The 27,601-nt window shown below is 72.6% G+C and overlaps 3 protein-coding genes across 4 annotated transcripts; 1 reads left to right on the top strand and 2 right to left on the bottom strand.

Annotated features, from left to right (window-relative positions):
* Window positions 1-624: 624 nt before the first annotated feature.
* Window positions 625-3,659, bottom strand: MRPL54 (mitochondrial ribosomal protein L54). The gene is made up of 3 exons (XM_062185068.1): window positions 3,159-3,659; window positions 1,694-1,850; window positions 625-781 (listed from the first exon to the last, which is right to left on the bottom strand). The coding sequence occupies exons 1-3, from the start codon at window positions 3,274-3,276 to the stop codon at window positions 649-651; spliced, it is 408 nt and encodes a 135-aa protein (XP_062041052.1). The 5' UTR covers window positions 3,277-3,659; the 3' UTR covers window positions 625-648.
* A 204-nt stretch (window positions 3,660-3,863) lies between these two features.
* Window positions 3,864-9,604, top strand: APBA3 (amyloid beta precursor protein binding family A member 3). The gene is made up of 9 exons (XM_062185084.1): window positions 3,864-3,956; window positions 4,278-4,915; window positions 7,507-7,652; window positions 7,736-7,822; window positions 7,910-8,524; window positions 8,610-8,822; window positions 8,930-9,049; window positions 9,137-9,277; window positions 9,410-9,604. Exons 2-9 carry the CDS (start codon window positions 4,315-4,317, stop codon window positions 9,479-9,481), a joined length of 1,995 nt encoding a protein of 664 aa, XP_062041068.1. The 5' UTR covers window positions 3,864-3,956; window positions 4,278-4,314; the 3' UTR covers window positions 9,482-9,604.
* TJP3 (tight junction protein 3) lies at window positions 9,603-26,425 on the bottom strand. 2 transcript variants are annotated; one of them, XM_062185079.1, is made up of 22 exons: window positions 25,929-25,962; window positions 25,310-25,362; window positions 19,960-20,016; window positions 19,769-19,878; window positions 18,880-18,982; window positions 17,713-18,037; window positions 17,211-17,314; window positions 16,381-16,552; window positions 16,162-16,270; window positions 15,589-15,632; window positions 15,299-15,365; window positions 14,786-14,942; window positions 13,984-14,092; window positions 13,642-13,873; window positions 13,207-13,418; window positions 12,157-12,252; window positions 11,392-11,462; window positions 10,888-11,098; window positions 10,716-10,816; window positions 10,238-10,492; window positions 9,987-10,033; window positions 9,603-9,757 (listed from the first exon to the last, which is right to left on the bottom strand). In XM_062185079.1, exons 3-22 carry the CDS (start codon window positions 20,005-20,007, stop codon window positions 9,655-9,657), a joined length of 2,676 nt encoding a protein of 891 aa, XP_062041063.1. In that variant the 5' UTR covers window positions 20,008-20,016; window positions 25,310-25,362; window positions 25,929-25,962; the 3' UTR covers window positions 9,603-9,654. The 2 variants fall into 2 exon arrangements, with proteins under 2 accessions (XP_062041063.1, XP_062041062.1); XM_062185078.1 differs by lacking the exons at window positions 25,310-25,362; window positions 25,929-25,962 and adding an exon at window positions 26,269-26,425.
* Between the last annotated feature and the right edge of the window lie 1,176 nt (window positions 26,426-27,601).

Below are 27,601 nucleotides of genomic sequence, written 5' to 3'. Positions count from 1 at the left end.
CCCCGGCAGAGCGGACCGAAGCGGCGGGTTCTGCCCGGGGCCGCAGCCTCGCCGTCCGTCCTGGGCATGCGGCCATCGCCAGGGGCCTCTGGGACCCCAGGCCCCTCTGCTTGCCTGGCTACCCTTCAGGGCCGCCCCCCCACGCGCCCACCCCAGCCCAGCCCTCGGGTAGCCGCGTGCGGCGGGCTCGCTCCCTAGCGGAGAAACTGAGGCCAGGGCCGGCGCACGGGCGGCGGCAGGCGCGGAGCCCTGGCGGTCAGCAGGCGGCCAGACGCGCGGTAATCGGCTCCACCGGCCCTAAGAGGATGACGCGGCCGCCAGGGTCTCACACCTGCCAGGGCCGCCTGGGCTTGGCCCCGCCCACCGCCAGGGGACCTCCCCCCAGGGGCTCCAGGCCCTCAGGACCTGGCGGGGGCGGGCTCTGCACGTGGCCGTCACGCCCCACCCGGGAGGAGGAAGGATCCGGAAACGAAGAGAGCTGGATCCGGCCAGGCCCACCGCCCCGGGACCCCCGTTCACCCGAAAGGCCCGGCGGCGCCCAGCGGGAGCGCGGACAGCACCCACGGCGCGGAGCTCAGCGTCCAGCGGCTTTACTGGGCCCGGCCCCGCCCCGAGCCCCGCCCCGAGCCCCGCCCCGAGGCCCCGCCCCTACAGCTTCTTCCTCCTGCTCAGCCGGTTGTGGCGCCAGATGTTCTGTTTCCGCAGCAGCCGCCAGTAGGCGCGGGTCTCGGGGTCCAGCTCCTCCAGCCGCCTGGGGGGGCCCAGGTGCATCTCGAACAGCCTGGGGGGGCAAGGTCAGGCTGGGGGGCGTGGTCAGGCTGGGGGGGCAAGGACAGGCTAGGGGCAGGGTCAGCCTGGGGGCGGGGTCAGGCTAGGGGGGCAGGGGCAGCCTTAGGAGGGCAGGGGTCAGCCTGGAGGGGGGCAGGGTCAGGCTAGGGGGACGGGGTCAGGCTGGGGGACAGGGTCAGCCTGGGGGTCGTGGTCAGCCTGGGGTGGCGGGGGGGCAGGGGGCAGCCTGGGGAGGGCAGGGGTCAGCCTGGGGAGGGCAGGGTCAGGCTAGGGGAGCAGGGGCAGCCTGGGAGGGCAGGGTCAGGCTGGGGGGCGGGGTCAGCCTGGGGGCGGCGCGGTCAGCCTGGGGAGGGCAGGGTCAGGCTGGGGGGTGCAGGGGCAGCCTGGGGGGCGGGGGCAGCCTGGGGGGACAGGATCAGGTTAGGGGGGCAGGGGCAGGCTAGGGGGGCAAGGACAGGCTAGGGGCAGGGTCAGCCTGGGGGCGCGGTCAGCCTGGGAGAGCAGGGGCAGGCTGGGGGGGGCAGGGTCAGGCTAGGGGGGCAGGGGCAGCCTGGGGGGGCAAGGTCAGGCTGGGGGGGCAGGGGCAGCCTGGGGGGGCAGGGGCAGGCTGGGGGGCAGGGTCAGGCTGGGGGGGGGCGCGGGCAGCCTGGGGGGCAGGGTCAGCCTGGGGGGGCAGGGTCAGCCTGGGGGGGCAGGGGCAGGCTGGGGGACAGGGTCGGCACACTCCAGGGCCTCACCCGCTGCGCCCCTCCCCGCCCCGCCCTAGGCACGGCACTGAGGGGGGGGGGTCGGCCCCGCGCCCTGTGGCGCCCGTGGACCTGGGGCAGAGCAGTGGCCGCTCAATAAACGCTCAATGAACGCGCAGTGGACGCTCGCACAGCGAACACAGGCGCCGGGCACTCACCACGCGGGGTACTCGGCGTCCGGCCTCAGGGCCACGTCCGCGCCCTCCTTGTAGATGTTGACGCCCATGGCGTGCGTGCAGAGCCGCTCGGGGTCAGTGCACACCTCGGGGTCCCGCAGGGCCTCGCCCGCCGCGCCGCCTTTGCCGGCCTTGGTGACTGCGGGAGGCGCGGGCGGCTCAGTGCGGCGAGGGCCCGCGGGCGCCCTCCTGCCCCGCTCCCACCCCGCACCCGGGCCGGCACTCGCCTCCCGCCCCGCTCCCGGGCCCCGAACTCGCCTCCCGCCCCGCACCCGGGCCCGCGGTCGCCTCCCCACACCGCACGCACCTCCCCGCCCCGCAACCGGGGTCTGCGGTCAGGGCCCCGCCCCGCCTCCGCGCCCCGCCCCCGGCCCGCACTCGCCTCCCGCCCCGCCCCTGGGGTCTGCGGTCACGGCCCCGCCCCCTCGCCCCGCCCACGGCCTGCACTCGCCTCCCGCCCCGCACCCGGGGTCTGCGGTCAGGGCCCCCGCCCCCTCGCCCCGCCCACGGCCTGCACTCGCCTCCCGCCCCGCCCCTGGTTCTGCGGTCACGGCTCCGCCCCGCCCCGCCTCGCCCCCGGGGTCTGCGGTCACGGCCCCGCCCCCTCACCCCGCCCCCAGCCCGCACTCGCCTCCCCGCCCCGCACCCGGGGTCTGCGGTCAGGGCCCCGCCCCCTCGCCCCGCCCACGGCCTGCACTCGCCTCCCCGCCCCGCACCCGGGGTCTGCGGTCACGGCCCCGCCCCCTCGCCCCGCCCACGGCCTGCACTCGCCTCCCTGCCCCGCACCCGGGGTCTGCGGTCAGGGCCCCGCCCCCGCCCCCGTCCCGCACCCGGGGCCCGCGGTCACCTCCCCGCCCCGCACCCCGCCGTCCCGGACGGATTTTTCCTACTTAAATGATTTTTTAATTAGTTTATTTAAAAGCGGCAGGAGGAACGTCCACCCGCGGGGCCACGCCCCCAGGTGCCCTGGCCATCAGCGCCGGGCGCTCCATCCGGGTCCTCCAGGTGCGCATGCGCGCTGGCGCGAGGGCCGCCCCGTCCCCCGCCACTCCCAAGGGCCGCACACGAGACCCCAAGCGCTCCCTTCAGAACGGACCCCTCCCGCAGCTGCCACCGCGACCTCTCAGCCGAGGCGATCGGGCGGGCCGCGCAGAGCCACCGCCTCGTAACCTCCCTTCACCCAGAACTTCCGGCGGACTCCCCGCGCACCCCAAACACACTGCGCCTGCGCGGTCATGCACTCCCGCTGGCGCCTGCGCACTGCGTCCAACCGCGCCCTCAGGAAGCCGACGCCGGCGCTCCGAGCGGAGGCTTCCAACCTCGCACTGCGCCTGCGCAGCGGCCCCGCCTCTGCCGCCCAGGCCCAACCTCCCAGCCGGCGCCTGCGCACTATCCATTCCGCATGTGCTCACCGGCCCCATCTCGGTCCCGGTTTACTCCAGCTCACCTGGTTTCTTGGCATAATCCCGTACCACGAGTTTTCCAGGGGTGACGGGACCTAGGAGCGCTCTCACTCCCCAGCAGGCCCAGGTCCGGGTAGCCCCGAACAGGCTTCTGGCCACCATGACGTATGCCGAGCTCTTGCCCGTGCGCGCTTCCGGTTACGTCACTGCCCAGCGGCTGCCTGGAAGTTGTAGGCCCCTGGAGGTTCCTGGGAAATGTAGTCTTCCCAGGCTCGGGCCGGCTGTGTCCGCACTGTGGCATCTTAGAACGTAGGTAGACGTACCCTGGATGGCGGACATTGCCTGTATATAGTCCCCATCATTTCCTGAAAACGCGCCTTGTGTACTCCTGACGCTGCTGGACACGTAGCCCGCTGGTGGACGGGTAATGTCGGCAGTGAGGGGCGGCCGCCGCTTCTACCGCGTGTGTGAGGAAGCAGGCCCAGGCTCCAGGGGCGCGCCATTTCGTCTACTGCGAGCCGGCAGGAAGTCCGTCTGCAGTGGGCCCGGGGTCCTAACAGCCCAGCGAGGTCAGCCCGAGCGCCCACTGCAGGACTAGAACCCGCGACGCGAGGCAGCACGCGAGGACTACATGTCCCAGCAGGCCCCGAGGCGCCGCGCTTGCGCAGTAGGCACGGGTGCCGCCAGGCCCGATGAGCCGGCGCCCGGCCGGGAGTGGACGAGCGGCGGCGGCGGCGGCGGCGGCGGCGGCGGCGGCTGGGGACACCCGGCGTAAGCCAGCGCGGGCCGGGGGCGCGGGCTCCCGGGGGCCGCGTGCGGCGGAGTCGGCTTCGCTTTGGGCAGTGAGTGTCCCTGCGGGCTGGGCGCCTGGGGTCAGGGGTCGGCTTGCGGACAGGTGTCTGCGTGGATCGTGGGGTGGCGGGGGCTGCTCGGAGCCTGGGTTCTGCCCCGTGGTGTCCCGGGTGCCTGCTATGAGGTCTGGGGGTTCTGAGTCCGAAGTCTCGGGCTGCTGTGTGAGTTTGGTTTGGGGTCGTCGGGGCTGGGGGTCGTGGGGGCTGGGGGGCTGGAAGTGGGGTCCCTAGCCCTCGGCCCAGGGCTCAGTCCCGCTCCGTGGGGTCCAGGAAGACCCCGATGACGCCTGTGTGTCCGTCTTGACCTTGCAGCCTGATGCAGGTGCCGGCCTGAGCCCGGGGTCCCGCTATGGAGTTCCTGGCAGCCCCGCAGCCCCCCGCAGGGCCCCCAGCCATGGCCTTGGAGGAGCCCTCGGAGACTCCCGACGCCCCGTGGGACCCCGTGCGGGGAGGCCCCAGCAGCCCCGGGCGCACGGGACCGGCCGGGTCAGCCGTGCTGGACCTGGCGCGGCGACTCGAGGCCCTGCCGGGTGATCTGGGGGGACTGCCCGCCGGCGAAGCCCCCTGCCCCCTGCTCGTCGCCACGGGCCACGGCCAGGCGGCGCCGGGGACGGCTGACGCGCACGGGCTCCGGTCGGTGGAGGCGGGCCGGGACGACCTGCTGAGCCCCCTGCGCGGCCCCGCGGAGCCCCCCCTGCACCTGCTGCAGCGCCCCGCGGACCCGGCCGGGGAGCCCGCCCCGCCGGAGTGGACGGAGGCCGCGGAGCAGGGCGGCAGCCGGAGCTCGGGCAGCTCCCCGGAGCCCTGGCTGGAGACGGCGCCCCTGGTGCGGCCCGAGGAGCCGCTCGCCCCGTCCTGCGGGCCTCCGCCGCCGGGACCCGAGCCGGGCACGCAGCTTCCTGTCTTCCAGAGCCCGGAGAGCTTGGCGTCGTGCCCCGCCCTCCCCGAGGGTGAGTCCGGGTCCTGAGGGGTCCTGGGAGAGGAGCCCCGGATTCCAGATGCGGGGAGGGGGCCGTGCGGGGTGTGCTGGAGTCAGTAGGGGCGGGGCTGCAGCAGCTGCACCCTGGGGGCCTTTTTAAGAGAAGATGCCGTGGAGGGGCAGGTTCGCCCCCCGGGAGTCTGCAGCTCCATCCGGGCCTCCAAGGCTGTGCACCTGCGGGGAGCTGGACCGGACTGGAGCCGGGACTCGAACCCGGGCCGTGCCATGTGGGCCGAGGGCGTCCCAGGCGGCAGCTTCACCTCCTGGCCAAACCCCTGCCCTGGATGTTGCATTTGTCGCTGTGGGAAAAATATCAGAACAGCGTTGGGGGCCCGGGGCCGCGCCCGCAAGAGGGGTCCCCAGAGGTGGGGTCGCCGGGACTGCGTGGACTTCCGTGGGGCGGGTCCTCCCCGTGTCGATGACGTCAGCGACGTGTGTCCCTGTTGCTTAGCAACCTGGCTGTCGCTGCAGCAGAGCCCCCTGGCCCACAAAGGCAACACAGCTGTTTCCCCGGGCTCCAGGAAGGTTCTAGAATCATGGGTGGCTGCCCCTGTCCCAGCAAGTTCCCGGGGCCTCGGACAGAGCCGGCCGGCTCAGCGCCCTCCTCCAGACCGCTGGGGGCATTGAGAACAGTGGGAACTCTCTGACTCGGGCAGAACGTTGTAGAATAGTGCTGTAGGTGACTAGGACGTGGGGGGCGGCGCTGTGATGCGGCCTGGAGCTGTCCGAGCGCCGGTTCAGGTCCCGGCTGCTCCACTTCCCGCCCAGCCCCTGGCTGTGGCCTGGGCAGTGGCGGTGAGGGCCCAGGTGCTGGGGCCCTGCACCGCGTGGGAGCCCCGGACGGAGCTCCTGGCTCCTGGCTCTGGCCTGGCCCAGTCTCGGCCCAAAAAAAATACAACAGACAGTTTTAAACATTCTAGTTTTCCATGTTTTTTTAAATATTTATTTGAAAGGCAGAGAGAGGGGTCTTCCACCCGCTGGGTCACTCCCCCAGTGGCTGCAATGTCCAGGCTGGACCAGGCCGAAGCCAGGAGCCAGGAGCTTCACCCGGGGCTCCCTCGTGGGTGCAGGGCCCCGGCGCTGCCGCCCCCAGGCCTGTGTTAGCGGGAGATGCTGAGAGGCGGGCGCTGGAACCCACTGCGCTCTGATGCGGGCATCAGCCCAGCGCAGCGCCACCCCCAGGCGGCGCCCTAGCACTGTGGGCATCGGCCCAGCACAGCGCCACCCCCAGGCGGCGCCCTAGTACTGCGGGCATCAGCCCAGCACAGCGCCACCCCAGGCGGCGCCCTAGTACTGCGGGCATCAGCCCAGCACAGCGCCACCCCCAGGCGGCACCCTAGCACTGCGGGCATCAGCCCAGGCACCGCAGCACCACCCCCAGGCGGCGCCCTAGCACTGCGGGCATCAGCCCAGGCACCACAGCGCCACCCCCAGGCGGCGCCCTAGCACTGCGGGCATCAGCCCAGCACAGCGCCACCCCCAGGCGGCGCCCTAGCACTGTGGGCATCAGCCCAGGCACCACAGCGCCACCCCCAGGCGGCGCCCTAGCACTGCGGGCATCAGCCCAGCACAGCGCCACCCCCAGGCGGCGCCCTAGCACTGCGGGCATCAGCCCAGGCACCACAGCGCCACCCCCAGGCGGCGCCCTAGCACTGCGGGCATCGGCCCAGGCACCGCACACCCCCAGGCGGCGCCCTAGCACTGCAGGCGCCTGCCCCGCGTGGACTGGGGAAGGGTCTCCTTGGCACGGAGCTGTCCGCGTCCACTCGGTTTCACACCCAGGTCCGCCCAGGTCCACCGGGGTTCGGCTGCAGTCTCAGCTCGGGCTTGTGGCCAAGGTGTCGCGCCAGAACCCTCCAGGGGCCGTGGTTCCAGTTTTCCCACGGGTGCCCAGAGCTAGGGTTTTGCACCAAAGCGCAGTTGCCACTGCCTAGAACTTCCTGGGACATTCTGCAGTGGCTGGTTAGAATTTCCTGGAACATTCCGGCACGGCTGGCGGAGCTGTCTGGTCCTAGCTGGCCTGGGAGTTCTAGAAGCCTGGAGGCAAAGCTCTATGTGGTCCTGAGCTGGACTGGGGCCGCCGCGGGGGGCGTGGTCAGCATGGTAGAGGCTCTGATTGATAGGACAAGGAGGCGTGGTCAGCGTGGCAGACTGCTAGGATAGGGCGTGGTCAGCGAGGCGGAGCCTCTCTGGAGATGTGGTGGGGGCGTGGTCAGCGAGCCTGGCGTATCCTGGGGCTCTGCTGGTCTCTGGACCCGCTGGTGACCCAGGACCGGGCGGGGCGGCTGGACCCCTGCAGCTCTGACCGGGCAGTTGTCCGCCAGTGACAGGAGCGGCCCGTGGGCCTGCTGAGCTGAGCAGAGAATTCTAGACCCCGTGCGGAGCCGGCTGGCCCTGGGGGCTCTGGGCTGACTTCGTGGGTTTTAGGAGCAGGAGCGGGGCGGCCCAGTCCCTCGGGGGACCCGCGGGGCGGCCAGAGTCCTGGAGGAGCAGGTGCACAGGGTGGGATCTGTGCCCGCAGGGCCCGGGCGGACCTGACCCGCGGCTCGCTGCTGCCCGCAGTGCCCGGGCCCTGCGACCACGAGGACCTGCTGGACGGCGTCCTGTTCGGGGCCAAATACCTGGGCTCCACGCAGCTGCTGTCCGAGCGGAACCCGCCCCCCAGCACGCGCATGGCCCAGGCCCAGGAGGCCGTGGACCGCGTCAAGGTGAGGGGGACGCGGGGGCGCCCGGGAGCGCCCTGGGTGGGCGGAGTCTCAGGGCCCCCACCGCTCCCGCCCACGTCCCGCAGGCCCCCGACGGGGAGACGCAGCCCATGACCGAGGTGGACCTCTTCGTGTCCACCAAGAGGATCAAGGTCCTGACGGCCGAATCGCAGGTACCCCCGGCGGTGGGGACCTGCCCGGGGCGGCGTGGGCGGCTCGGGCTGACTGCCCTCCCCCACCCGGCCCCGTCTCCGCCCCAGGAGGCCCTGATGGACCACGCCCTGCAAACCATCTCCTACATCGCTGACATAGGCCACCTGCTGGTGCTCATGGCACGGCGGCGCCTGGCCCGGAGCGCTGGGCCGCGGGACCGGGAGCGCCCTGTCTACAAGATGGTGTGCCACGTGTTCCACTTCGGAGGACGTAAGCGGCCGCCGCTGGGGCGGGGGAAGCTTCTAGAAGCCAGCTGTGCCTTCACCCTGCCCCCTGCCCGGTGGGCCAGAGTGGGGGTGGGGAAGGGGGCGCTGGAGTCTGGGCTTGGAAGGGTGCGTAGGAGCCTGCTGACCCAGATGCCCGCTCACCTCTGCTGGACCCATCAGCCGGCCCAGCAAGGGCCCGGCCCAGGGCTCCGCAGGGCTCTGAGGACCAGATGGGATGGGGGTGGACGCCCCCAGGGACACCTGCTCTGCCCGCAGGCCCAGCTCATCGCGCAGGCCATCGGCCAGGCCTTCGCCGTGGCCTACGGCCAGTTCCTGCGGGAACACGGGATCGACCCCAGCCAGGTGGGCACCCGGCCGAGCACGGGGGCCACCAGCCCCGGCCACCTGCATAACGGAGACCTGGACCACTTCTCCAACAGCGACAACTGCCGGGAGGTGAGCATGTCCCACACTGGCCCTGCGCGGGAGCGCGCCCCCTCCCAGCCCGCAGCCGCCCCCAGCCCCGCGTGCCTCCCCACAGGTGCGCATCGAGAAGCGCCCGGGCGAGGGCCTGGGCCTGGCGCTGGTGGAGTCGGGCTGGGGCTCGCTGCTGCCCACGGCCGTGATCGCCAACCTGCGGCACGGCGGCCCGGCCGAGCGCTGCGGGGCCCTGAACATCGGCGACCGCCTCACCGCCCTCAACGGCAGCAGCCTCGTGGGGCTGCCGCTGGCCGCGTGCCAGGCCGCCGTCCGCGTGAGTGCCCGCTGGCCCCGGGCCGGGCTGGGGGGGCGGGGCTGCCAGGCGGAGGGCGGGGCTGGCGGCTCCGCGCACGAGGCCCCAGCCCACCCGCCCGCCCGCAGGAGGCGCGGTCGCAGACGTCGGTGACGCTGAGCATCGTGCACTGCCCGCCCGTCACCACTGCCATCGTCCGCCGGCCGCACGGCCGCGAGCAGCTGGGCTTCTGCGTGGAAGACGGCGTGGTACGGCCCGGCCGGCCCCGCGCGGGGTGGGTGTGGGGGCGGGAGCGGGCGCCCCGCGCGGCCCCCTGAGCGCCTCCCCTGCTCCAGATCTGCAGCCTGCTGCGCGGGGGCATCGCTGAGCGCGGGGGCGTGCGCGTGGGCCACCGCATCATCGAGATCAACGGGCAGAGCGTGGTGGCCACGCCCCACGCGCGGGTCATCGAGCTGCTCACGGAGGCCCGGGACGAGGTGTGCGGGGCAGGCGGGGGCCCCGGGAGCCCCCAGCAGCCAGGACGGGCGGGAGCGGGCGGGGACCCCGGGCCCAGGCGCGATGGGGCAGGTGCGAGCCCGAGCCCCCGCCTGAGCCCCCCGCCCACGCAGGTGCACATCAAGACGATGCCGGCGGCCACCTACCGCCTGCTCACCGGCCAGGAGCAGCCCGTGTTCCTGTGACGCCCCCGCCCTCGGCCCTCGCTGTGCCTTAGCCCCGCCCTCCGCGGGGCCCGGGAACCTTCCCGCCCCCACATTATTTTCTGATATAAAATATTAAAAGCCAGAGGCTCGCGTCGGGCCTCCCGGAAATGCTGTTTATGCGCGGTCCTGGGGGGCGCGGGGCGGGGGCGGGGTCACAGGTCCGTGGCCGGTCCCCAGCTGTAGGCCTCCTCGTCCGAGGATTCCGCGTCCCTGGCGCGCGTGAACTTCCTCCTCAGGGCCTCCCGTTCGTAGGTCCTGGGGACCGGGGGCGGTGGGGAGGCTGAGCGGGGAGGCCCAGGGCCGCGGCCGGCGTTCGCGGCATCGGCTTGCTAGCGAACTCCTGCGCGTCCATCAAAGCCCCCGCGTCCTCCCAGCACCCCTCCCCCCTGCGCGCCATCAAGGCCCAGTGTGGTTCTAGAAACTTCCTCAGCCCCAGAGTTGGAGCCCAGGGACAGGGCCCCGGTCAGGAGGGCGGGGCGCCTACCTCATGCTGTCCTGTCGCCACTGGGCCTGGGGGCGGGGGCTGTCCACCTTGGAGGAGAGCGAGAGGGGGGCTCACGCTGCAACCCACGGGCTGCCCGACCCCTGCCCTCGGCCGATTCGCTCCCAGATCCCCGCGACAGCCCGGACCACACCCAGCTGAACCCGCCCAGGTCTCCACCCGGGGCGTGAGAGGGGAGCCAGGGCAGCACGGGGGGCGCCCGGGCACCCATGCCAGCCCAGGGCCCTGCCCACCTGCGCCTCCCACGGAGCCGGGATTCTCCCATGATGCCTCGGGCTCTGCGCTTCATCCTCCTGCACGGGCTCCGAGGACCGGGCCAGGGCCGGAGCAGGGGGCCCCTCGTCGCCGTCCACGCCCTCGCCGTCCGTGTAGCCCTCGCCGTCCGTCTCCTCGTAGTCGCTGTTGACCCGGCTGTCGCAGCTGAGGTCGGCGGAGCTGTCGGCCAGGCCGCGGTGGGGGAGGTCCAGGTTCTCCTCCGAGCCGTCCAGCTGCGGGGCGGGCGCAGATGCTGCGGGAGCCCGGGCCGAGCCCCCAGCCCCGGGAACGCGGGCGCAACCCTTCCCAGGGACCCCCGACTCAACCTCAAATCCACCCTGAACGCACGGGGAGGCTTAACCTGTGACCCTTGACCTGAGGGCGTCTCCCGGGCCCCCCGGGGGGGGGGAGGCGACCGGCCGGGCCCCGCCCACGGGCCCGGCCCACAGCGCGCACCTGGTCCTCGGCCGTCCAGATGGGCCGCGCCTGCTGCTCTCGGATGGCGGCCTTCAGCTCCTGGTACCAGCTCTCGCCCGCGCCGTGCAGGCGGACGGTGGCTGCGGGCAGGGGGCGTCAGTGCGCCCCAGGGTCCCGGGGCCCCGCCGGCCGCCCCCCACGCCCCGCCTACCGGTGAACAGGTGGCTGTCCTGCTTCCTCAGCTTCTGCGCCTGCGCGTAGAGGCGGCGGCTGCTGCGGCGCGAGCCGGGCGCCAGCCACTCCCGCAGGGCCTTGAGGGACGCCCGGCTCTCGGGGGCGCAGAAGACCACGATGGGGTAGTACTGCACGTAGTTGAGCCGCTCGATGGCCGAGGGCGTCACGTCCAGCAGCGCGTGCTTGTCCTGGGGCGGGGGGGGGGCTGGGGTCAGCGTGGACCCCACGCCCCCAGCTCCGCGGAGACGGCACTCGGGGGGCGGGGGAGGGAGCCCGGGGTCAGCGTGGACCCCACGACCCCAGCTCCGCGGAGACGGCACTCGGGGGGCGCAGGGGGTCGGGGGGGCTGGGGTCAGCGTGGACCCCACGCCCCCAGCTCCGCGGAGACGGCACTCAGGGGGCACGGGGGGGGCTGGGGTCAGCGTGGACCCCACGCCCCCAGCTCCGCGGAGCCGGCACTGGGGCGCAGGGCCCTGCTCACCCTCTCGGCGATGACCCGTACGGTGTCCAGCTTGATGACCTTGGAGGGGCTGTCGGTCCTCAGCACGCTATCTGCGAGGGGAGGAGGGAGCGGCGGCTGCGGGAGGGCGGTCCCTCGGGGTCACGTGGCCCTGCCCCTGCCCACAGCCCAGCCCAGCACTTCCTCCAGGAAGCCCTCCTGGACAGCGTCTCGGGCTCAGAACCTCTGCCTCGTTCTGGAGTAAAACGCCGGACGGCGGCAGCCCTGACCGTGTGCCAGCACATGGCTCCTGCGCCCCCACACCCCGGGGCCTCCCGCCGCCCCAGCCCCCGCACCCCTGGGATCCAGGAGAGCAGGGTGCAGCCCCCGGTGCCGTAGCAGGTGCAGAGCCTGGCCTCTGCTCCTGGGTGAGGAATATTCCAGCACAGGGTGGACCCCATGGGTCGGACTGCCGGGCTCCCGGGCGTGGCTGTGTGCAACACCTCGGATGCCCACACCTGATTTCGCCAGCCCTGGCCCCTGCCCCGTCTGTAGCCCAGATGTGGAAGCATCGGGGTGGGGGGTTTGCCAGCGGTTGCCAGACGCCCTGTGTTAAGCAGGATTCTGAGGCTCACTCCAACTGTGCCAAGATCCACTGAGCAGGTCTGGCCCGAGCGGCGGAGTGGGCAGTGGCGGCTTCGGGCCTCACGTTTGCCACTGTCCCTCCGAGCGTCCCCGAAGGCACCATGGGCAGCGCCAGGCGCCGGGGCAGAGCGGGAGAGGGGGCTCTGGGACCCGGCTCCTTACCGGCGATTTCAAACTGCTCGGGCATCTCCGCCGCCAGCTTGTGCATGGCGATGTCCGCCACGGGGCCCAGAATCACCACCGGGCGCTTGAAGCTGGCTGGGGGCAGAGGAGGACTCGGGTCAGGACCCCAGCACGGGCTTGCGGCTTCCCGCGCGGCCACAGGGTGTCCCCGGGCCACAGCTGCCCAGCAAGACTACAACTCCCAGCAGCCCTTGCGGCGGGGCACAGCCACGTGACTCTGACCAGCCAATGGGACGCCAGCAGAGCCGGAGCTGCTGTCTCCAACCGCGCCCCCCTCTCCCTGGCTGGAAGGTGGGGGGGGGGGCGCCCAGGATGAAGATGGCAGGAGCCCCGGGAGCAGCCACGGATGTGAAGAGCCGCCTCTGTGTCTGCCTCATTTAGTCTGGGTCCGTGATGACCCGCGGGCCACACCCGGCCCCTGGCTTGTTTCTCTCAATAAAGTTTTACTGGAACCACCGTGTGCACGGCCGGTGTCCTGCCTGTGGAGCAGGTGCTGAGAGCCCAGGGCGGGGCCCCGCGGGCACCAGGGCGCCCAGGGAGCAGGTGCAGCAGCTCTGGGGGCAGGAGGCCCCACCCACACTCAGCTCCCACGCCCGCCCGTGGTCTTGCCCGTGGCACGTGGGAAGCACGTCTGAGTCTGAAAACCTGCACCTGGTTGCCCCCACCTGCCCGAGGCCCCGCCCAGAGCTCGCCCCCCCCAGGTGGCCCCAGCACCCCAGGTGCTGGATTTGGGGTCCCTGGGTTTTGTTTTAAAGTGGGTGAGGGGGCCATCTCCGGGGCGCAGCGGGTTAAACCGGCATCCCACAGAGGAGCATGGGTTCGAGTCCCGGCTGCTCCACTTCCGATCCGGCCTGGGAAAGCGGAAGGCTCACGTCCCTGGGCCCCTGCACCCACGCGGGAGACCCGGATGGCGCTCCTGGCTCCGGCTGTTGTGGGCATTTGGAGAGGGACCAGCGGGTGGAAGACGCCCCCCCCCCCCCACAAAAGAAAAGGCAGCGAAGGCAGCGGGCGGGGCGGCGCGGGCCCCACCTTCGCGCAGCACCACGCGCTCGTAGGGCGGGTACTGGCCCTGTCTGGTCAGCGCGGACAGGTCCTCGCGGCTCCTCTGGGTGGTCCTCTTGGCTCCTCGGCGCAGGCCCCGCAGCCGCCAGAACTCGGCCCGGGCGTTGGAGGCTGCGGCCGAGCCGGGCCCGGCGCCCACGGCGCGCTGTGCCGCCTCCAGACTGGCCAGCTGCTCGGCCCTGGGGAGCAGGGGCGGCCTTCGGTGGGGGGCAGGGCGGCCGCAGGGGAACCCCCCACTGGGGCCTGGCCTGTCCCTGCGACCCGGGGACTCCTCCCCTCCCGGGCAGGGGGACCCAGGGAAGGACCCAGAGATGGGCGAGGGTCCCGGGTGAGGGGCGAGGGGAGGGGGTCAGAGCCGCGAGCCCGGAGGCGGGGGGGGGGGGGGGGGGGGGGGAGGGGCACCTGCTCTGGTTGGGGATGATGCCTCGCTCCTGCTCGCGCAGGTCCCGCCCCATGCGCGCCGCCAGCCAGCAGCCGCCGCGCGTGTGCCCTGGGCTCGGGTACAGCGTGTCCACCACATGGAAGACGTCGCCGCGCGTGAAGCCCAGGCCGGACGGGGGGCTGGGCTCCAGCTCGAAGTGCGTGCGGATGTAGAAGGAGTCGCCCACGCGTGACTGCACCATTTTCCGGAAGACTGGGGGCGGGGAGCCTTGCCGTGAGCCGCCAGGGACCCGCGGCCACCGGCCCCAGCCCTCCCCGGGCACACAAGGCCACGGCCACACCCCTGCGCGCCCCCGCACTCACTGTCCTGCTTCCGCTGCGTGATCAGCTCCATCTCCTCGCCCGGGGGCAGCGCCAGGAGGAACTGCACGGCCTCCTCTCGCGTCAGGTTCCGGAAGGGCACCTCGTTCACCTGCGGGGGGCCGGGTGAGCCCACGCGGCCGGGGACGTGAGTGGAGCTGGGTGAGCCCACGCGGCTGGGGACGTGCGCGGAGCGGGTGAGCCTACGCGGGCCGGGGATGTGCGCGGAGCTGGGTGAGCCCACGCGGCTGGGGACGTGCGTGGAGTGGGTGAGCCCACGCGGGCCGGGGACGTGAGTGGAGCTGGGTGAGCCCACGCGGGCCCGGGACGTGCGCGGAGCGGGTGAGCCCACGCAGGCCGGGACGTGCGTGGAGCTGGGTGAGCCGCGGGAACGTCGCCGCAGCCTGGCGCACGCTCCGGGCCCGTAGGTGCCTGGATGCCAAGGCGGCGACCCACGCAGGGGACACGCGCGCTGCCCGTCTGGGTGCCCGGGGCGAGTCCCGGCTCCCGCCCAGCGCAGCTCCGGGGGGGCAGCGGGTGGTGGCCCGGCCCGGGGTCCCTGCCACGCACTCGGGAGACCCGGATAGCGCTCCGGGCTCCTGGTCTCGGCCTGGCCCAGCCCTGGCTGTCACCGGCACTGGGCAGTGACCCCGCGGCTGGGAGCACTCACCTCGGGTGTAACTAACTAAATGCAATAATAAAAAGTAAATAAAAACTTAGAAATTCGGCACCCATCAGGGCCTGGAGTTGGGAGCTGGACCCACAGGGAGGACACGCCCCGCCCCGCCCCACCACGCCCGGCCACCTGCAGGATCTGGTCGCCCTCCTGGATGCCCTGGCCATCGGCCGGGCTGCCCGCCTGCACCCCGGACACGAAGATGCCCACGTCATTGCCCCCGGCCAGCTTCAGCCCGATGCTCGCACCCTTGGGGAAGCGGACGACCCGGGAGTCCGGGCTGTACCTGCGGGGCGGCAGGGTGCGTGAGACCGGGTGTTGGCGGGACGGCTCAGGCCAGAGGCGGGGCGTGGCCAGTGGAGGCGGGGGTCAGGCGGAGGCGGGGCATGGTCAAAGTGGAGGAGGAGTCAGGTGGGAGGGGGCGTGGTCAGACTGGAGGCGGGGGTCTGGCCGGAGGTGGGTGTGGTTAGACAAGGTAGGGCGTGGTCAGACTGGAGGTGGGGTCAGGCCACAGCCGGGGAGGAGTCAGGCTGCAGGCCCCTCCCCTCGGTGACGCCCCACTGGCCACACAGGCACGGGGGGCGGGGCGGGGCGCGATGGGGGCGCCCCAGGCCGGTGGCAGTGCCCGGGTCGGGAACGCACCCGCGGTCGTCCACGCTCGGCTCGCTGGGTGCCCTGTAGACGTCGTAGCTGCTGCCGCGGGGCGAGTCTGCGAGGGGACAGCCGGGCTGCTTCCGGGCTTCGGGCTCCCTGCCCGTTGCTGCCCACCCCACCCGGCCCTGCAAGGCCCCTGCCCGGACCCCACCCGGTCCCCGCCTGGCCCCGCCCACCCCTGCCCGGACCCCACCCGGCCCCCGCCTGGCCCCGCCCACCCCTGCCCGGACCCGCCCAGGAAGCCCGCTGGCCGAGCGGTCACCAGGTCAGGCGCTCACCGGGCTCCGAGGCGGTCCCGGAGTTCCGCGGGCTTCCCCGCTCCCTAGGGGGCAGGCGGGGTGAATTAGGAAATGTGTCCTTGTCTCTCACACACAGATCTCCCCCCACCCCGCTGGTTCGCTCCCCAGTGCCCACAGCAGCCAGGGCTGGGCATGGCCAGAGCTGGGGAGCCGGGAGCTCCATCTGGGCTTGGGTCACCGCTGCCGCCCGCGGGGAGCAGGGCTCCAACCCAGGCCCCCCGACCCGGACGGGGCCGCCTCGGCTGAGTGTGTGTGTGCCCAGCCCTGGCCACTGCGGGGAGAGACCCAGCGGGTGGATGACCTCTCTCTCTCTCCCTCCCTCTTTCTCTGTCTCTCTCCCTCTCCCTCTCTCCCTCTCTTCCTCTCCCTCCCTCTCCCTCCCTCTCTCCCTCCCTTCCTCCCTCCCTCCCTCCCTCCCTCTCTCTCTCCCTCTCTCCCAGCTGACCAGGGTGGAGTTGGGTCCTGGGAACGGCCGTCACCGTTACCCACACAGTGGTGTGAGTGTGGCACTGGGGGCCCTGGCCCCTCCCGCTGGGCCTGGGGCCTACGTACCCCGGGGAGCCGGCCGGGCTGGCCTCTGGGCTCTGCCGCCGGTGCCGGGGAGGTGGAGGGATATGCGACGGTGGCGCCTGCGACAACTCCGAGGCCAGGTCCGAGATGTCTGGGGGCGGGGAGGGGTCCAGTCCACTAGCAGACCCACCCACCCGCCCACGGCGGCTCGCCCAGGCGGACCCACCCGCCCGCCCACGGCTCGCCCAGGCGGACCCTCACCCTCCAGCAGGGAGCTGTGGCTGTCGCTGTCGCTGTCGCTGACGGCCGGCGGGATGTTGACCAGGAACCGCCTGTGGTCGCGCAGCACCAGCAGTGTCAGCTTCCCGTCCGACTTCTCCACGAGACGCCGCGTGTCGCTCAGCGACAGGTTCTGGAGGGACACGCCGTTGATCTGCGCGGGAGGGGGGGTGTCCTGAGAAGCGGGGAGCCTGGAAACAGGCAGGTGGGGGGGGCTAGAGACACTACCCCGGGTCTAGGAACACTGGAACGCCCTGGCACACACAGCAGGGGCCCTTCCTCCCTTCCCAGCATCCTCTCGGGGGTCTCCGTTTCCCGTAATCCCGGAGACTCAGTTTCCAGTACCCCCACTGTGGTCTGTTTCCAGTACCCCCACTGTGGTCTGTTTCCAGTACCCCCACTGTGGTCTGTTTCCAGTACCCCCACTGTGGTCTGTTTCTGGTATCTGCCACAAGACACCAGACGGATGGTTCTTCAGCGGTCACCGGCAGCACGGCCCGAGGAGACCCCGAGTCTCCAACCGGAAGCGCTTGGGAATCAAACACCCCTGGGGCCAGGTCTAGGGAGGCCGTGGCCTCCCCGGCGGGTCCCAGCCAGAGCTGTAGGTGGCCGGTCATGTGGCTCTGGTGCACCAAGGCTCAAGGCTACTAGAAACCGCCAACACCATGGCGGGGATGCTTGAAACAGACATTTGGCCATGGGCTGGGAAGCCAGCGGCACTGAGGCTGGTGAGTGGGGCCTGGCTTTGGCGAGTGCAGTGTCCAGCCCGGGGCCGCCCACCCGCCCAGGCGCGGCCAGCCCGGCCCGCTCACCTGCAGGACCAGGTCGCCCTCCTGGAGCCCCCTGCTCTGGGCGGCCAGGCCCGCGTCCTCGATGTGCTTGATGAAGATCTGGCTGCCCAGCTTCACCCCGAACTCTGCGGCCGGGGAGGGAAACTGAGGCAGGGCCGGGGCCAGCGCCCCCATGAAACCGGCAGACCCTGCGTCCCAGGGACCTCGGATCTACCAGGGGACAGCGCCGCGGGGGAGGGGCAGGGAGGCCTCTGGGGGGGGGCGGGGACCCCTCCCGGGGCTGCAGGAGGCGCGGAGCTCTGGGCGCCCCCTCCCTCGGTGCCCTCGGCCCTGCCCCGCCCTCACCCTCGCTGAACCGGCCCCGCCCTCACCATCCTGCCCCGCCCCCGCCCCGCCCTCACCATCCTGCCCCGCCCCCGCCCCGCCCCCTCACCCCACCGCCCCGCCCCCACCCTCACCCCGCCCTCACCCTCGCCCCCGCCCCGCCCTCAACCTCACCGCCCCGCCCCCGCCCCGCCCTCACCCTCGCTGTCCCGCCGCCGCACCAGCACCGACTTCACCGGCCGCATGCGCACGTCCTGCCGAGGGAGCCGCTTGAAGCCGGACACCAGGGCCAGCCCGTTGGCCTCGGAGCCGCCTCCGGGGCTCCTGCGACCTGCCCGGGCCCGGCGGGAGCGCTCGCCCCACGAGCGGCCGGAGCCGCTGGACGAGTCGCCCTCGTACCCGCGGCCGTGGTCAGCCTCCTCCAGCCGCCGCCGCCCATCGTCCGAGTCCGAGTCCAGGCCGCCCGGGCCAGACGGGGTGGCCCCTGTGGCCGGCAGCTGGACCCTCCGGGGCCGCTTCACTGTCTACGGGGTGGGGGGACAGCGGCGGTCAGCGGGGGCGGGGCGTCTCAGCCAGGCTGGCACCTGCTGGGGGCGGGGTGTCTCCTAACCACCTGCTAGGGGCGGGGCGTCTCAGCCACCTGCTAGGGGCGGGGCATCTCAGGTTGGCAACTGCTGGGGGCGGGGCGTCTCCTAACCACCTGCTGGGGGCGGGGCATCTCCCAAACACCTGCTAGGGGCGGGGCGTCTCAGCCACCTGCTGGGGGCGGGGCGTCTCCTAACCACCTGCTGGGGGCAGGGCATCTCCCAAACACCTGCTAGGGGCGGGGCATCTCAGCCACCTGCTGGGGGCGGGGCGTCTCCCAAACACCTGCTGGGGGCGGGGCGTCTCAGCCACCTGCTAGGGGCGGGGCATCTCAGGTTGGCACCTGCTGGGGGCGGGGCGTCTCCTAACCACCTGCTGGGGGCGGGGCATCTCAGCCACCTGCTAGGGGCGGGGGGGTCTCCTAACCACCTGCTGGGGGCGGGGCATCTCCCAAACACCTGCTAGGGGCGGGGCGTCTCAGCCACCTGCTGGGGGCGGGGCATCTCCCAAACACCTGCTAGGGGCGGGGCGTCTCAGCCACCTGCTGGGGGCGGGGCGTCTCCTAACCACCTGCTGGGGGCGGGGCGTCTCAGCCACCTGCTGGGGGCGGGGCGTCTCCTAACCACCTGCTGGGGGCGGGGCGTCTCCGAGCCAGGCTGGCACCTGCTGGGGGCGGGGCGTCTCCTAACCACCTGCTGGGGGCGGGGCGTCTCCGAGCCAGGCTGGCACTGCTGGGGCGCCGGCCCGGACCCACCGACGCCGCCGGCCCACGGCCGCTCACCACGTTGGCCAGCTTGTTGCAAGTCTTCAGCATCTGGATGGCGAAGGTGGAGGGGACGCTCTCCATGGAGACGCCGTTCACCATGACGATGCGGTCGCCCGTCCTGAGGGAGGGCCGGGGCTGAGGGCGGAGGCCTCCCGGGCAGCCTGCATGGCGCGCCCGAGGCGCCGATCTGGTGGTGGGCAACACCAGGGCCACACGCGGACGCTCTGCCCGAGGGACCCCCGTGGTGACAGGCGTTGAAGCTTACTAGATTTTTCACAATTAAAAAATAATAATAATTCTGGGGCCGGCGCTGTGGCACAGTAGGTTAAGCCTTTGCCTGCAGCGCCGGCATCCCATGTGGGCGCTGGTTCGAGTCCCAGCTGCTCCTCTTCCCATCCAGCTCTCTGCTGTGGCCTGGGAGAGCAGTGGACGATGGCCCAAGTGCTGGGCCCCTGCACCCGCGTGGGAGACCCGGATGGAGCTCCCGGCTGCTGGTTTCGGCCTGGCCCAGCCCTGTTGTGGCCATTCGGGGAGTGACCAGTGGGTAGCAGACCTGCCTGTCTGTCTCAGCCTGGTTCCCGGGCCTTGGCTGGGCTGAGCGATGCCACCCCACAGCCGCTCGGGGCCCAGAGCCGTTTTATCGACATCAGTCCCAGGAGCCCCCCGCCTCCCAGGGCGCCCCCTGCTTCCCGCCAAGAAGTTTCCCGGGCTTCACCGTCGGAGAGGGGCCTGGGGGCTGCGCTGGCCAGGGGAAGCGCAGTGCAGGGTGGACACAGGTGCCCGGCTGGTCCTGTGTCCAAGGCCACGCCCCTGGTGTGGCCACGCCCCCGAGTGCAGACCGCCCTGCCTCCGCCCGCGCGGGCCCCTCCTCCCCACGCCCCCACACCCAGCCCTCTGCACTCACTGGAGCCGGCCCTCGGCCGGGCCTCCGGGCACCACATCGGACACCACAACGGAGCCACTGGGCCGGTCCCGGCCCCCGGACACGGCGATGCCGAAGCCCCGGCGGGGGTCCTGGGGGGAGGGGAGAGGCCAGAAGAGCTCCCCACTGCCCCCAGGGACCAGCCCCCCCAGGGCGGCGAGGGGAGGCCTCACCTTGTAGATGGTGGCCGTGTGCTGCTCCCAGATGGTCATCTCCTCCATGCCTGCCACCTGGCCGGGGGCGAGAGTGAAGGTGGACCTGAGCCCCGCCCTGTCCCCCGCCAGCGTGGTTGCCACACTGGGGTTTCCTGGTGTGCACTGGGGGAGGCCAGGCCGCTGCCCCCACAGCGCCCAGGGGGAGCCGCTGCCTGGGACAAGTCCTTGGTGCCTCCCACGGGGGCAGGGTCCGAGCCTGGGGCCTTTGCGCGGCTGTGCCCTGTGCTCGCACTGTGACACTGTCCCCAGATGCCCACGGAGCTCGCACCCAGGGGTCAGGCCGCACTGATTGGGTCTGGGGCACCGGCTGGGCTAGCTCGGGAGTCTCGGTTCTTCCAGCTGCAGAGTGGAGACAGAGACGCCGGGTTCTGCTCCCTCGGGGACCGCAGGAGGAAGTGGGGCTGAAGGTCCGTCAAGGCCCGGGTCCCCCGTGCGCCGCCCCCAGCCCCAACCTGGAGTAGCACCGCCGCAGCCACCAGAGGGCGCCTGAGAGCCACGAGTCAGCCCTGCACCACGGCCAGACTAGCCACCAGAGGGCGCCAGGGAGCCGCGAGTCAGCCCTGTACCACGGCCAGACCAGCCACCAGAGGGCGCCAGGGAGCCGCGAGTCAGCCCTGTACCACGGCCAGACCAGCCACCAGAGGGCGCCAGGGAGCCGCGAGTCAGCCCTGCACCCACGGCCGACCTGGGCCGCTGCTGTTCCCCCGCGCGCACCCTGGGTCTGGCCCCAGGGCCTCGGGCAGGGAACCTCTTCCTCCTTGGGGAGCTGGCTCCAGGCCGGCACAGCCCAGGGTGACAGCTGCAGCCATCTGGGGGGTGACCCAGCGGGTGGGGGGGTGAATGGACAGATGGGCGGGTTGACAGGTGGGTGGGAGGGGGGTGTATGGGTGCGTGGGCTGTGGGTTGACGGTGGTTGGGTGGACAGGATAAGGGGTGAGTGGGGGTGGACGTGGACGCGTGGGCGGACATATGCGGGGGGCGCCCTCCCTACGATCTCATTCGATCGACTCAGTGGAGGCCCAGCTCCATTTCCCGTTACAAATGGGGAAACCGAGGCACCGCGTGGGGGCGGACTCGGCAGACGTCAGAGCTGACGGCCGGGGTGGGGGGCTGGGCGGCAGGGCCGGGCTCTCCTGTCCAAGGACAGAGGAGGCCATCCAGTACAGGCCAGGTCGCGTGGCCACGCCCTAACCTCCCTCCCCCCCGCCCCTCGGGCCAGGTGCGAGCTGGGCAGCAGGGGCCACCGAGGGGTGGGGGGCGCCACGGAGCCTCCCCCTCCGTCTTCCCTTCTGTAAAGTGGGCACCGCTGCTCGAATTACCGCAGTGGCGGCCAGCGCGGCCCCGCCCCTCCAGCCCAGCGCGGCCCCGCCCCCTTCCAGCCCAGCGCGGCCCCGCCCCTCCAGCCCAGCGCGGCCCCGCCCCTCCAGCCTAGCGCGGCCCCGCCCCTCCAGCCCAGCGCGGCCCCGCCCCCTTCCAGTCCAGCGAGGCCCCGCCCCTCCAGCCCAGCGCGGCCCCGCCCCTCCAGCCCAGCGCGGCCCCGCCCCTCCAGCCCAGGGTTCCAGGAAGCAGAGCCCCGAGGGCGCTGGGCGCAGGTGGCCGGGCGAGTCCCCGCGGAGACCCCAGGGCCCTGGGCAGGAGCCGACGCCTCGGTCCTACCCGGTCCCAGATCCCAGACCCCCTCTCCAGCCTGTGCCCAGCGCCTGCGCCCCCCGCGGCCTGGCCCCATTCCCGGGGCCTGGCTGTCACCCGCCCCCCACAGCCCCTGGGACGCGGCACAGCAGGTGCCTCCCTCCGGGGACTCCCCGCCCTGGCCCCCACCCTGCCCCGGCCAGGTGAGCTCCTGGGGGCGGGGCTGCGCCTCCGTCCCTGCCCCCGGCCACCTGCGGGACACAAACACCTGCCCCGGGGCAGGCGGCTCCCTTCCCGCCCCCCCTCCGGGAACAATGGCAGGAGGGGGCGGGGCCGCGTTCTCCAGGTGGGGAGGGGATTCTGGGAGCTGCACCTGGTGGAGTTGGAGGTGGCGTGGCGAGCAGGGCCCAAGGGAGCCGGCTCAGGCCCCACCCTGCCCGGGGGAGTCCCCCAGAGACCACCGCACTGGCCCACCCCCCACCCTCCAGCCTCTGGGCTCCGTGTGAAACGGCACCCGGCCTGGCCCAGTCCCGCGGGCTCAGGGCTGCGTGCGTACACAGTAGGCACCTAATAAGTGCATTCAGGACCACTGGGACAGCCCGCACTGAAGTCGCTGCTGGCTGGGGGGGGGGCAGTGAGCGCCTCTTACCCACTAAGCATTTTGCCCGGGGCCCCCTTAGAGGGCCGTGGGCCCATTTCACAGATGGGCACGGGAAGGGAGAGGCAAAGCCAGGATCAGGCAGGACCCAGCTCTGCCGGCGCGGGGCCGAGTGGAGGGAGGGGGCCCCCCACCCCGCTGGTCCCCAGTCCCTTCTGCGGGGGTGCCTGGGGGCTGGGGTCTGACCCCGCCCCAGCCCGATCCCCTCCCCCTCCGCCCTCGCGGGTACTCGCCTGGAATCTCACCGCCATGGTCCACCCCGGGTCTCCAGCGGCCCCTGCCCCAGGGGGGCCTGGAAACAGCCAGTCGGCCCCCACCCCGGGGTAGGGGAGGCTGGGGTCGTGGTGGGTGGGGGCCTCCCGCGCTCTGGCCTTCCTCCCGCCCGGTCGCCGGTGGCGGCTCCCGGCTGCACCTGCTCCTCTTCCTCCTCCAGGCCCCGCCCCTGGCGCCACGCCTCCGGGAAGCCGGACTGGCCCCGCCCCCAGGGTCCGGCCCGGGTGGAATGTCCTGTCCGGGCTTTCCATAGGCTGAGCTGTGCCCAAGGCCACGGGAGACCCGCTGGCCCGGGCCGCAAGGAAGACCTGGCCCGGGAGCCGGCCGCCTTTGGACCGGAGCCTGCGACCTGCGCGGGTGGGGGGCGCCTCTGAGGCTCCTGGCGACACCCCAGGGACGCGCGACTGGGCCACAGACCCTGTCCCTTGGGACGGCGTCGCCCCGGGGCGGTGCCTGCCTCCTGGGCTCCAAGCACCGCGGGGTGGGAGGGAGCCTCGGCCAGCCCAGCCTCACCCTGGCCAGGACCACAGGGCGCCTCCACCTGGGGGGGGGTGGGGAGGGTGGGGCGGGGCTGGCCTGGGAGGTTCCCTGAGCCCCAGCCCAGGTCAGGGTTCAAAGGGCAAACCTGGGCCTAAACAGCAGGGCGGGCGGCAGAGGAGAAATCCTAGGGCTTCCTGGAGGAGAGGGGCTTTGTAGCTGGGGCTTTGAAGGTTGGTTAAGAGTGCGCAAACCAAGAAGGCAGACAGTGGGAGGGAACGGAATTCAGACACGAACTTAGGGGCCACCGGGGGCCCCGACACCGGCTCCGGGCCCCCTGCGAGTGCGCCCAGGGGAGCAGCTGTGACGGCCCAAGGTGCTGGGGCCCTGCACCTGCGTGGGAGCCCCAGATGGAGCTCCTGGCTTCCGCCTGGCCCAGCCTTGGCCACTGGGGCCATGTGGGGAGTGAGCCGCGGGGGAAGACCCCTCTCTCCCCTTCCCTGCTGCCTGGCTCCGCCCCCGAGCCCAGTGGCTGCCGAGGTGCACCCTGGGAGGCAGCAGGTGGGCGCTCCAGCCCTGGGCCCCTGCCTCCCCCGCGGGGGACCCCAGCCCCAGCCGGCAGCTGGCCTCTGGGGAGCGAATCAGTGGATGGAGGATCTCTCTCTCTGCCTCTACTGTGAATGAATGAATGATATTTTAAAAAATGCTCCACCCCCTCCCCCGGGCTCCAGGCCCAGGCAGCGACTGCGGACTGACTGCAGTACCCAGGACCACCAGCAGGGGGCAGTGCTGGCGCGGCTGAGCAGGCGGAGGCGGACAAGGAGGGCGGGTCCCAGGGCGCCGATGGGGAAACTGAGGCCCAGAGAGGGCAGGCGTTGGGCGGGGTTGTGGGCCCCGGGCGGGTAGGGGTCAGGCAGGGTTGGGGGTCTCCTCCCTGCGGGAGGCTCCCGGCCGGGCGCGGGCTGACGTCATAGCCACCCCAACAGGTCGGACAGGAAACCCGAGAGGAGACTGCAGGCTCCTGGGCAAGGTGTCCACTGAGCGCCCTCCGTGTGTGGGGGGGGAGGCCGGGGGAGGGGGCTGCAGGGGGCGGGCCTGAGCGAGCCCAGGCGGAGGAGGGGCGCCCCTCGGGGTGTGCAAGTGGGGATCCCTGAAGCCGCACTCGCGGAGGGAGGGGAGACAGCCACAGGGGCGGAGCGGGGCCTGATGGGGGCGCCGTGACAGAGGGGCTGTGGAACCTTCTAGAAGCTGGGCAGGGAGGGGCCGATTGCAGCCTCAGTTTCCCGTCTGGCACCTGGGGGGCCCATTCCGATGTGGGCGAGGCGGGTGCCCAGGCCCGCGGCTCTGTGGGGTCCCCGAGGCCTCCTGGCGGCCCCCCATGTCCCACTCCTTGCTGGAGCGCCTGGAGGCCCCGCACCCACGGGGGACCCGGATGGAGCTCCTGGCCCCAGCCTGGCCCAGCCCCGGCCGCTGCGGGCATCTGGGGAATGACCGGGTGGATGGGAGGCTCCCCTCTCTCTCAGATAAATGAGTGAATGAAATATTTGAGAGAAGGGGTCCCGGCACCCACAGTTCCTCTGGGCTTCCCACACTTCTGCCTGGAGGAGGCAGACGGAGATCTTCGTCCTGGTCACTCCCACGTGGCCACAGCGGCCAGCGCTGGGCCAGGCGAAGCCGGCAGCCCCGAGCCCCCTCCGGGTCGCTCACGTGGGTGCGGGGGCCCACGCACCTGGGCCATGGCCACCGCCTCGCAGGTGCAGGAGCGGGGAGCGGGCGCCAGGCGCTGGACCCCAGCGAGGGGGTGGGCGTGGCCGCCCTCGGAGGCCCCAGGCCCTGGCCCTGGGCCGGCCCCCCAGGTCAGCTGCGCTGAGCGTCCTCACTGCGTTCTCGGGGGCCGGGGGGCCGTTCCGCCCTGAATGCCCATGGCGGCGGCGGCCCCTGGGCCCACATCGAAGCCCCCTTCCGGGCCCCCTCCCCACCTGTCCCCTGGCCTCCACCTGCTCTGCCCACAGCCGCCAGCCTGTGCGCCCAGAAGCAGCCACCAGAGGGCGCTGCCGAGCACCTGCTGGGGCCTCACCCCCAGGGCTCCCACCTCCCTCCCAAAGCCCCCGCCCCAGGACCACCACCACCGCCAAGGCCTGCCCGCCCCCTCCTTGCCCGGGCTCGGTCCGCACGCCAGGCTCGGCCCTACCCCAGGCCCTCTTCATGTCAGCCGAGGCCCACTGCTCGGCTCCGTGGAGGTCCAACAAGTGCCCGCCCAGGCCCACTCACCGCGGGTGCTGGCTCTGCCTCTCTCCAGCAAGGCCCAGGTCCCAGGGGCACAACTGTATACAGTAAGCACTCAATGTGCGCCTGTGCACTCCCTGGGCGGCTGCTCCCCCAGCCCCGCCTCCCACCCACCCGCGTGGGTTCCAAAGAGTGTCGGGCTCCACCCTGAGCAAACACCTCTCCCCTGGCGCCCGGCCCTGGGCTGGGGACGACCCCGTCCTCGGATTTTCCTGGTGCAGCTCGGGCCACAGGGAAGCCGGGAGCCCGGGGCCGGGGGCTTGGCACCGCCCCCTCTGCGCTGTGCCGCCCGGGTGAGTCGCCGCCCCCCCCAGCCCCGCGACCCACTTCCCAGAACTGGAGACCAAGCCCTGGACGGCGGGGAGGGGAGACCACCAGGCTGGCTCCTGGGGACTCTGCTCAGACCCCCAGCGGGGGCTGCAGCCCCCTCCCCCTACTCCGGGCTCCGCCCTGGCCTGCAGCCCCTCCCCCCACTCCCTGGGGCTCGGCATGGCCTGCAGCCTCCCCCCCGGGGCCGCTGCAACCGGACACTTCGCCCAGCCCTGTGCCCTGAGTCCTAGGTCTCCGGCCTGGGCCTGGAGCTCAGGCACGGGTGAGCGCCCACCTGTGCACCTGCCACACCTGTGCACCTGTCCCGGCCAGCCGAGGCTGCAGGGCTCCCTGGGCCCTGCCCCCTCCTCGCGGACCGGCCTGGGCCCCTCTGGCCGATAATCCGCCCCCTTCCGCGTGTCCCGGGCAGCTGGCCAGTGGCCGTGGCCGTGGCCGCCACTCACCTAACCCCTCGGAAACCGCGTCAGGCGCCCGCACTTCCTACTTCCTGGGGCTGGGGGCGGCATCTGGGGGGGTCCCGGGCCCCTGGGGCTGGGGGAGCCCCCCCCGCCACCCCCTCCACGTCCAGACGGTGCCCGCTGGCCTGGGCCTGGCGGGCGGGGGAGGGGGCTCACCTGTGTCGGAGGCCCGGTGGCCTCAGGGCACTTGGTGGGAGCCTGGGCCCGGGTGCCGGCTGGCCTGGGCGTAGGCGGCCGTCACCGTCCCCCCAGCTGCCCCGGCCTCTCCCTGCCCGGCCGGCGGCAGCAGCAGGCGGGCAGGGTGTGTGCCCGAGCGGAGGGGCCGCGGGCTGGCTGGGCTGTGGCCCTGTCGCAAGGTGCTCTCGGTGTGGGCGTGCCGGGTTAACCCCTGCGGGCCCAGAGGGCGGGCGCCGCATCGCTGCCCCGGCCCAATCCTTGCTCAGGTCACCTGCGTGCGGGTGCTGTGGCCCCCGGGGGACCCCGCTGGACGCCGCCCCGCAGTTCCCGTGGGAGAAATGGCACAGGGGGGGGCCGGTGCCGGGCCTGGGTCTGAGCCCCCGCTCCCCACCCAGCGAGGCAGCTGCTGTGGCCCAAGTGCTGGGGCCCCTGCACCTGCATGGGAGACCGGACGGGGCTCCTGGCTCCTGGCTTTGATGGCCCAGCTCTGGGCTTGGGGGCGAGCCAGCGGAGAGGAGACCCCCCCCCCCCGTAACCGCCGGACGGTGCCAGACTCACACCCCGGGGCCAGTGTTTCACCATGCGGCCTGATTTTTCGCGTTTGGTCCCCGAAGCTACAGGACCTCGCGCTGACGGTCATAGCCAGTGCGGCCGCCAGGGGGCGCCAGAAACCGGGCAACCCGCGCGGGCCGGGCGGCCTCAGCTTTCCGCCCTACGAAATGGGACCACAGATCAGGTACTCGCAGAGGGGATGGAGAGCGGGGACGAAAGCCCCTGCCTGCCCGGGATCTCGCCCTCCCCCAGCATCCCTGCCGACCCCCTCCTGCCCCCAAACGCATAACTTAAGGCATAGACATAATTGCATAAAGTGTTGTAAATATTATGTGTCTCTTGCCAACAATAAAATAGCGTAAGAAAGCAGCTAGGGACCTGCAGTTGTAATGCGTGACGTAAACAATTGTGGTGCGTGACGTAAGGGATGGAGCCAGGACGTCACCCGTGCTAGGACCCACGCCGATTGCGCATGCAAACCTTGCAGTGACACCGCTGTCCTGCCTCGCCTGGCCGCGCGGGGGCGCTCGAGGCGCTTCCGGGCCCTGCCGGGGCGCAGGCCCCGCCCCCGCGCCCCGATTGGCGGCGCGCGCGGTGCGCGATGACGCACGGCCCCGCCCCGCCGCGCTCGGCCCCGCCCCCGCCCTCCGGCCGGCGGCGCTTGTTGTTCCGCGGCGGCGGCGGCGGCGGCGGCGGCGGCGGCGGCCGAGCAGGGGTCGCTGCCTCGGGCCCCCGCCCGCCGCCCGTGCGCGCGCGCGGC

This window comes from Lepus europaeus, unplaced genomic scaffold (genome assembly GCF_033115175.1).
Source record: "Lepus europaeus isolate LE1 unplaced genomic scaffold, mLepTim1.pri SCAFFOLD_264, whole genome shotgun sequence".
Lineage (NCBI taxonomy): Eukaryota > Metazoa > Chordata > Mammalia > Lagomorpha > Leporidae > Lepus > Lepus europaeus.
The sequence above is the reverse complement of the archived record's forward strand: the minus strand, read 5'-3'. Positions and strand labels throughout refer to the sequence as shown.

Coding starts and splice junctions, on each gene's coding strand:
- MRPL54 (XM_062185068.1), bottom strand. CDS start 3,276: ATGGTGGCCAGAAGCCTGTTCGGGGCTACCCGGACCTGGGCCTGCTGG. Junction 1,851..3,158: donor GGATTATGCCAAGAAACCAG/GTGAGCTGGAGT, acceptor CGCCTCCCGCAG/TCACCAAGGCCGGCAAAGGC. Junction 782..1,693: donor GACGCCGAGTACCCCGCGTG/GTGAGTGCCCGG, acceptor TTGCCCCCCCAG/GCTGTTCGAGATGCACCTGG.
- APBA3 (XM_062185084.1), top strand. CDS start 4,315: ATGGAGTTCCTGGCAGCCCCGCAGCCCCCCGCAGGGCCCCCAGCCATG. Junction 8,525..8,609: donor ACAGCGACAACTGCCGGGAG/GTGAGCATGTCC, acceptor GCCTCCCCACAG/GTGCGCATCGAGAAGCGCCC. Junction 8,823..8,929: donor CGTGCCAGGCCGCCGTCCGC/GTGAGTGCCCGC, acceptor GCCCGCCCGCAG/GAGGCGCGGTCGCAGACGTC.
- TJP3 (XM_062185078.1), bottom strand. CDS start 20,007: ATGGAGGAGATGACCATCTGGGAGCAGCACACGGCCACCATCTACAAG. Junction 15,366..15,588: donor CGGGACCGCCTCGGAGCCCG/GTGAGCGCCTGA, acceptor GTCCCCTCGCAG/ACTCGCCCCGCGGCAGCAGC. Junction 12,253..13,206: donor GCGCGTGGTGCTGCGCGAAG/GTGGGGCCCGCG, acceptor CTCTGCCCCCAG/CCAGCTTCAAGCGCCCGGTG.